The sequence below is a fragment of the Dioscorea cayenensis genome, chromosome 18 (genome assembly GCF_009730915.1).
Source record: "Dioscorea cayenensis subsp. rotundata cultivar TDr96_F1 chromosome 18, TDr96_F1_v2_PseudoChromosome.rev07_lg8_w22 25.fasta, whole genome shotgun sequence".
NCBI lineage: Eukaryota > Viridiplantae > Streptophyta > Magnoliopsida > Dioscoreales > Dioscoreaceae > Dioscorea > Dioscorea cayenensis.
Window position 1 is genome coordinate 5,033,692 of NC_052488.1, and position 9,206 is coordinate 5,042,897.

Sequence of the window (9,206 nt, forward strand, 5' to 3'; positions counted from 1 at the left end):
GAATATTATATGAAATAACTCTAAGCTTCAAATAAGATAAACTGAAATCAGCAGTGAAGAGGGAGGTTACCCAATCATCCTTCCCTGGATTTTAGATAAATAAGGATAAAAGAAAAGTAGAGTCGTCCAAAACATGCAGAGCAGTCCAAGCCCACAAGATCCCTTTTAGAACCTTGTGTGGGTAAAAGTTATACACAGCAGTACACGCTTTCGTGGAGAGAAGTTGTTACGTATGCCAATTACCTCTTAAATGAAAAAGTGGACATAGCCAAGAGCATTCTTGATGCCCGGATCATAGCTAGGAAAGCTAGAGATATGCTCATTACAATGCGCAGAACTGTAGAAGCATAGTCATCGCCCGAATCTGTAGCAGGAACGCAAACTAGCAAAGCCCATGGATGCCAAAAGTGAGACCAGGTCATATAAAGGATTTACATCTTTTGCATATGGAATGATTAAATATGCTGGAATTACAAATAAACCTTTGTTTCACTTTTTAATTCGCCATTGGACATGTAAGGTTTAGTGCACACTGCACATGCAAAATCTTATTGGATACCATCATTAGAAGTCAATATCTTATCATGATTAAATCATATTTGACTAACTCAACTCTTAAACTAAGTTGGACATAATTTTCAAGCGCACATGCAATTTGAATTACATTCACATCATAAAGCAGAAGAACCAATGGCAGACTTAACCCAGCATGGTATGTTTAAGAGAAATAGGTGTCTAAAGTAAACATGCAAAAAAGTAAATTCACCATGAATGCATTTTTAGAATTCTATCAGGTATATATGTAAAATATGTAAAATAATCAAAATAATACATCTTTGAAAACTGATGAATATTGAAACATCAATACACAATAAAATGTCATAGAATATCCAAAAACCACTTTCATAAGGAATGGTTACCTTTATGGTCATGCCATGAGAGTATGAAGCCAACAAACTCCCAGTAGGATTACATTTGATACCATGAAGGTCAGCCTGTAATTGAATAACTTATGTAAGTCAAGCATTTTGGACAAGGGAATAAACAATGAGCCACACAAACAATCACGCGCTTTTTCAACTGTAACTCTCAATCACTGACTATAGAATGGTGAATGTACCTTAGTGAAGAGAAGTTGCATAAAATAAACAAATCTCAAACTTCCATCAAGAATTTCATTCAATTAAAAGACCACATAGTTGGCCAACAGCATTTAAAACCTTGAAAATGTCATTCGGAAAATGAGATGGCCTTGCACCGGTTTAGTCAGAGCAACAGATACAACTTAACAAGTAAAAAACATGAGAACAAATGATCACAAAAGTGACACATTCATAAAATAACAAATACTTCAAAAAAGATCAGTAGTAGTAATTTAATCCAACTGGGTTATTGAATTCATTTTAAAAGTGGATATTACAAATATCACAACACTCAAGATTGTGAAGGAGAAAAAAACTTGGTTTCCTTCATGTCAAAGTCCAATTTGCAAAACAAATGATATTCAAGCATAAGAACATGAACAATCTTGAGGATACCTTTCAGGCAATCAACAAGAGAAATGACTGATCAACAACAAAATTGTTAATGGTGTATCTGCTTATGAAAACCTGATATCCAGAAAAAGTTTTGACTGGCTTAGGCTCTCCAATGTTGTAAATGCAAATTCTCTTGTCCCTTAAGCATGCTGCAAATGAAGTATCATTCCTCCATGTAACAGCAAGCAGTTCTGAAAAAAATAGATATTATGAGCATGGTTTTATTGAGTGACTACTAAAACAAAAACACAAATCTATCTTTGACAACTGAATCAACTTTCACCTGAATGAAATGCAACTTCTTGTATAGACTCCCATGTATTAGTGTCCCAAACAACAATTCTGTTACCACGACTACCGGTAAGGAGAAAATCACCTTTACTGTTCCATCCTATGAAGAATATAACAGCTCTATGATTTCCCAGCCTCTTCTTTAAGTCACCTGTGGCATCATTTCCAATAAAACATAGAGCACAGCACTGCACAAAATTTACATGTAGAAGCACTTTGTGATGCAAATGAGAACATAGCTTAATGTTTGGGATACTAGGACACAAATTTTGCATAAAAATAAAAAAGAAAGTAATTTAATGGTGGGCTTAGGCTTTAGCTTAATATACTTAGCATGGGAAGACGCAAGGTATACTGAACTAATTTCATTGAAAAAAAGTGCTCAAATAATAGTTGAAAGATCAACATTTCAGTGAGTTCACATAAACAACCTGTGATCTGCTTACATGTTAAATAATCCAACACCATATGGCATATACAAAGAGAACTTCAACAAATCTGACTGCAAAACCAAAGAAATTTATGTGTTTCCATTATCCCAATAATGCTAGCCCATATTCAATCAATATGGGCTAGCATTATGGAGTGTACTTCATAATGATGGGCTTGATTCTGTACCATTGATTTCTCTACCTTGTAATATTCCATAACCAAATATATTCAAGTTGTATTCACCTTAGAGATATATATATATATATATACATGAATAAAATAAAAAAAAAAAAGGAAGAAGAAAGAAAGAAAGAAAGAAAAATACATAATTCCAATATAACAGAACATAAAACTCTGAATGAAACTTTTTTAGGAGGCTACAATACCTCAATTGCTAACTGCAACTGCACAATCAAGATAACAAACATATAATTTTGATTGAACAGATCCCAAAATAAAACTATTATTAAGGCTACAATAACTCAAATTCCAATCACATCTTCATAATCAATGCAACTTGTTTTATTCAGATGAAAAATAAGTAGAAAGTAACTAACCATTCTTACTCCAGATAATTACCAGCCCATCCAATGACCCTGTTGCAAGTAGTTCCCCTTCTCCCTGTATAACATGGCACTTGTAAAGTAAGCAGTTCACTACAAATTAGAAAATACATCGAATGAATACAGTACAATCCTTTAGATTGTTAATTATCAAAAAATTATAATACACTTAGCTCAAATGATGAGAATGAATTACATAATTCTGAAAGACAAGATCAAAACATTTATCAAAATTGTAAGAACAAGGGCACCAATCATAAGAGTGACTCACGTTCCAAGCAAGTGTGTTGAATCCATCTAGCCCATTGTCGATTGCATCAGGACGAATTAGACACTGCACATCCGGATTTGAATTATAAATAGTGGAAAGGTCATTAGAAATTTTCCATATCATTGCCATTGAATCTGACGACCTGCCAGGATAAAACTAACAGTTTAATCACATAAACGATACCGTCAAACAAAAACCTTGACATATATATCTCAATGTTAGCAAAAATATTTTAAAGTAGATAAAAGCATCATTAGCATAATTATCAAAACCATGTTATAGCTACTTGTTAATAAATGCGAAAGATATGACGCCAAACAGTCCTATGATAACTTATGTTGGATAACTTCAAGTAAATGTTAGAGGTTGATCCTTGAATTTTACAAACAAAACATCACATAATTGATCCTGCAGCGTGCATATTTTCTAATAGCAAAATTGGAAGTAGCCTTTTATTTGCTATTGTTATGTTCAACACCCAAGCAGCAAAAGTACAACTATTGTTTAAAGTGGCTTATAAATCTCTTAGATCTGGGATTATGGGTTATAGACATGAAGTTCCAAATTCAGGACCAATATAAGATTTGGATGCATCAACTTTGAACATTGCAAAACAAAATCATACTTGCTTAACCCTCCTTGAGAACATAGTGAGAACATGTTGAAATCAGCAATAACTCAAAAATTAACATGCCCGCTTTTGTAAAGATTATTTAAGGTGAACTATAGACTTACTCAAATGATAATTATTAAGCAAAAATATATAAATACTAGCATGTCAAAAACTTGTGTGCTATGATTGCAATCAAGCATTCAAATATGAGGGAATATGCAAGAAAACATTGAATTAAATAAAATGGGAAATGAGGAAAAAATTTTAAAAGTAAAAAGTAATCATGCTACAAACTTTCTTAGGAGAAGTGACCGTTAACATTAAAGGTACCAGGAAACCTATATGGAAATAGATGCCCATCAAAGCACCAGCATATGCAAATCATAAGTTGACTTGTTCTAGAGATGAACTTATCAAAATACCTAAACAGCATTGCGGCAAATTTTCTTCTTTAAGACAGGAAACTTGAAAAGATTTTCACATTAGCAATCTACCTTCAGATCAATTCTTAGGACTAATTACAGTATACAATACGCTAACATAAGGACCTTCTATACAAATATGTTAACCTCGATGGGAAAAGTAAGACAAAAGTCCATTTCTCCCAGAATTTGAATTATGGGAGATGACTAGACAGCATCATTGGCATTTGATAAGTTGATTCTAAATGACAAAATCTGCATCAAGTTTCCAAGTTTCCAAGTTAGCATTCTAATGTTGTTGTATCTTCCAAACTAAACTGATTCTGGCTTTCCACATTGTCAGGTTAAAGAAGTCAAACCAACAAATGTTCAATTAACTAAGAAGCACTAATGGTGACTGCACATCAAGAAGAAGAAACTCTTTGGGCATTATAAAGTCAGTGAGCTAGTTGCTTACACCAAAATGAGAAAGGTTCTCAGTCTAAAGGTAAATTTCTATAAGTTCAATAAATTGTAATTTCAGGAATGTTGCAACATACTCACAGGATGGGCATAGCTGAAATGAGAATGTTGAGATGAACGTTAAGTGCTAATAGGAATAAGTGATTACGAAATGAATTTATCTGAAATAAATTGAGAGTAACATCTTTTGTTGACAAGTTAAAAGAGAATTTATTAAGATGGTGGAGACATGTCCTAAAACGACTAGTAGATGCTTCTCAAGAAAAGTGGAAACTCTTTTAGTGGTAAGTCATAGAAGAAAAGAGGTAGACCTAAAAAGTATTTAGCAAAAACTTTAAGATATGATATGTCTAAGCTGTGTTTACCAAATTCTTTTGGTCCTTGATAGAGCAACATGGAGGGGAAGTATTCATGTAACCGACCCCAAATAGTAATAGTTGTTGTTGTCGAAAATGTTACATAATTCCTTTTAAGAAAGGAATCTATAGACTAACTCGTTGAAAATCACGGGGAACGGCATGAATCCAACAATTTGTATAGTTAACAATGAAGGCAGTACTAACTTGGAGAGGCTACTCATTGATATAAATCTTGCAAATATGCTAGTGCAACTGAGAGAGCTAGCATATAAAGATGGTGTACTGCATGTCAACATGATAAAGAACACTGGTACAAGGAGCTTTGGCTAATTCCAAAATAAGATAAAAACTCAAATTGTCATATCCTAGTTGGGTTGAGCAAATCAAGAGGAAACTATACCCACCCAACTGCTAGAAGAGAATCTGTCGGACTCCAAGCACAGGCAGAAACCTAAAGCAGGAAAATAAATAACACAATAAAGTATTTTGAACAAATTTAGAGTAACAATAAAATTGTTTTCAGGAATATTCTTGCAAAGTTTCATTGATCAAACCTTTAAACTATGTCCTTCCAAAAGATATGCATCTGAGTCAGAAACTTGATGAGTCACTAATGGCGAATTAGGGGTGTGGTCCATTAATTGAGGTCCTATTAAAGGTACAAAAGGTGATGATAGTCATTCAACATAAGGTCCACACAGCAAATTAGTGATTACGCATCATGATAAAGATTATGGATGCACAATATTAAAAAAAGTATCAAAATTTAAAGGAAGAACAGGACCATTAAAAAGATGATATCTTGACTGAAATTGCTTTACAATCGAAAACAGTACTCTACTGAAGACACAAAATTAGGTGGGTCAAATTGCTTTCGAAATAAATTAATCAAAAAAGATCTCAACTTAAATAAGAAATAGAAAACTAGGCAGTTAAATAGTAGTATTTAGGATTTGCTTAGATAAATCCTAAACTATATAAAGCCGACAAGAGCTAGAATGAAAAAAATAAAGAAATACAATTTTACCTCCATGCACATCAATATTTTTTCCCTGTTCTTTGCTTTCTTGCTCTTGGTTAGATACACCATAGTCAATGCATTTTCCCTTCCCCTTATCTTTCCTCCTCTTTATGATTTTTGATAAGCCATGTACACTATTTGTCATAATATCCAAAGGTTCAAGGCGATAACACTCTATACAAGAATCATCATTGGTCTGTCCATATGAAAAAACATGAAAAAAAAAACTTCAACCATGAGAAAGACAGATGCCAGTTTTAACACTTCAGACAAATGTCAAACTTAAAAGATCTAAGGATCCAAAAGCACCCACTGCATGCAAATTTGCCTCCAATTGGGAGTATTGAAGACCTTTATGTACAAATGAAGAAAGAGCATCCTTGTCAATTTTGCTTTTATCAATTGGAATATTCTCAATCTCTGCTTCATCATCAAATGCAAATGCAGTATGTTTGAAACCTGACCCACCAAAAATTTCACCATTCAAGATCCAGAAGCACACAAGGAAATCAAGCCTCAAAAACTCAATTCATTATCAAAGATCTAGAATATATACAAGAAAACAAGCATACGTCTCAGGGGAAACTCTTGCTTATTAAAGAAAAAAAAACAGATAAAAAACCTACAAACTTCTGATTCATCATTCAAGATCCAGAAACATCAACAAATCCAAGCATACATGTGATGACAATCCGAACCCTTAAAACTCGATTCATTATATAAGAACCAGGGAAAAAATGAGAGAAAAGAAACATACATCACAAGAGAAACTCTTTCTTTTTAATTCCAAGCAGAAAAATCCAAAACCTTGAGTTTGATCATCAAGGATCTAAAAAAAAAACCATACATCTTGAGAAAAACTCTTGCTTGAATTGAACAACAACAACAAAATCCAAGCATACATGTGATGAGAATCCAAACCCTAGAAATTCAATTCATCATAGAAGAAGATCCAGAATAAAACAAAAGAAACAAACATACATTTGAAGAGAAACTCTTCCTCGTCAACAAGAACCACCACTACCAAAAAAATAAAATAAAATAAAATAAAATAAAAATAATAAAACAATAAAAAAAAAGGAAAGAAAATCAAATTAAATGAATCAAATTAAATTAATACACAAGAAACTCAAGAGAAACTCTTGCTCATCAAAGAACAACAACCAAAAAAAAAATAATTCAAGAAACCAAATTAAATTAAAGAAAACCTTTTTCCAGGAGATATTGGGAGATGAGAACGTTGAGCTGATCGGAAGTGAGCTTGCCGCGGACATCGGCGTTCGGGAAGGGGATCAACCTGGCAGAGAATTCTTTGGGCTTTCCGAGTTCCATTCGGCTCCAGTTCGGATCCGATTCCATTGTGTCTAACTCGGAGAAATCGCTGACTCGGCCGTTCTGAATTTTACTATGAATTTTTAAATATATATATATATATCCACAAAATATTAAAAGTATGCCTCGGGATCAGAATTATCAATTAAGGGGTTCCTGCTTGTATGTGATGGGTAGAAGAGTTGTATTCGAAATTGAAACAAGAACACAATTTGATTATTGTTTTTTTTTTTTTTTTTTAAAAGATAGGGCATAAAGTTAACCCCTAAATTATTTTGGAAAAACCTCACTTATTTTTTATTTTGTCCAAGCATTCTCACGAAATTTTTTTTCACCATCAGCATGTCTAAATACTTCCTTCCATCGTCTGTCTCTTACATTTCCACACTTAGAAATTATTTATTATTATTATTATTATTATTTTATTTTATTTTATTTCTTACAAATAAGTGATAAGCAAAAACAAAAACTAAAGTGCTAAATGTGACCTTAATGTGCCAAATGTTATTACCATATGGTTATAATGCCTTTTATATTATAATAAATTAAACCAAATAGAAACTCACTTTGTTTTATATTACTTGTTTTATGTGTTGTTTGTAGAGGATATATAAATTTTGTAACTTTGTTTTATAAATTTGTCAACACTAGTCATTTAATTTATTTTGTTGCTTGTTTTATTCCGTATTTATATGGATCTTTCTCTCTAATAATTTAGGATGACATACCATCATAGCTTCTTTATATGTGGAGATAATGAATAAACTAGCTATACTAGTGCATGCCATTATCTTAGCCTGTAAATGTAGAAGAAAAAGGCCGTGGACTGCCTATTATAGGAGCAATAAGCAGATAATTAAAGTGTGAATTTGGATAGGTTAGTTTTTGAAAGTGACTTAGCTTGCATTGAGAATTCTAGTATAGATTGACGATCATTTTACCGTTTGTATGATTTACGTACCGTAATTAGTGAACTGATAAATACTAAGAACATGTGTTGGAGGAAATGGTTGCATCTTTTCTATATACCATTTCACAAGACAAAAAAAAATAAAGTAAAAAAAAAAAAAGAACTTTGTTCAAATATTGACAATTTACTGTATAGTTAACTTTTTTTTGGAAAAGATTAAAGTTATCTATACTAACATTAATCTATCTTAAAGAATTATGATGGGGATTAAGATGGAACATATATCAAAGTAAATACTCTTGTAGTTGACAAGCCTAGGTCTCATATATGGAAAAATGAGATTGCCATTAATGTCTTGGCAATATGCCCCAAGACATAATTCATTTACACTAAACTGGAGTGAAAAGGTTTAGCAGTTGATGATAAGGTGTTACGTGATATGATTTCTAGGAGAAATGGGTTTAGCCCCAAGATTCATTAATGCTTAGCATAGTTAGCTTTCAAAATGGGTTTTGTTAGAGCACTAACAACCTTTAATGTTGCTCTAAGTTACTATTATTGACGTGATGCTAATTACTTGATTAAAGAAGTGTTCCTACTCCTTTTAGGGGGGCAAGAGCAACACTTAAATAATTGAAGGCAAGATAGTCAAGCAACCACTCGAGGAGTTCTTCAATTATGAGCACTCATATGCTAGAAATGTCTTTGAGCAATGTTTTGGTCTATTAAAGGGAAGATAGGCCATTTTGTGGGAAAAGTCATACTATCTTGTGAAGGAAATATAGGATTGTTTCTACTTGTGCATTATCACTCAACCATGTTAAGAGAGACATGATTAGTGACCTTTTAGATGATACCATTAGAGAAGACATTGTAAGAGAGGACTCTAATAGTGATAGAATTACCTTTGTTGAGACAACTAATACTTAGACGATATGGCGTATTAATCTAGTAACTAATATATTAAATCAATAAAGGCACAGTAGTGGTTA

The 9,206-nt window shown here is 32.7% G+C and overlaps 1 protein-coding gene across 1 annotated transcript in view; it reads right to left on the reverse strand.

The window, feature by feature from the left end:
- The window catches only part of LOC120282736 (WD40 repeat-containing protein HOS15-like), a 21,417-nt gene extending 14,065 nt beyond the window's left edge, over positions 1-7,352 (reverse strand). Inside the window, exons 1-10 of the mRNA XM_039289588.1 lie at positions 7,181-7,352; positions 6,286-6,431; positions 5,979-6,168; positions 5,506-5,600; positions 5,356-5,402; positions 3,096-3,237; positions 2,819-2,882; positions 1,822-1,980; positions 1,611-1,729; positions 921-995 (exon numbers count right to left, since the gene is read on the reverse strand). Of these exons, the coding sequence (XP_039145522.1) occupies positions 921-995; positions 1,611-1,729; positions 1,822-1,980; positions 2,819-2,882; positions 3,096-3,237; positions 5,356-5,402; positions 5,506-5,600; positions 5,979-6,168; positions 6,286-6,431; positions 7,181-7,331 (1,188 nt within the window). The 5' untranslated portion in view covers positions 7,332-7,352. The remainder of the gene's footprint in view (positions 1-920; positions 996-1,610; positions 1,730-1,821; positions 1,981-2,818; positions 2,883-3,095; positions 3,238-5,355; positions 5,403-5,505; positions 5,601-5,978; positions 6,169-6,285; positions 6,432-7,180) is intronic.
- Positions 7,353-9,206: the final 1,854 nt, after the last annotated feature.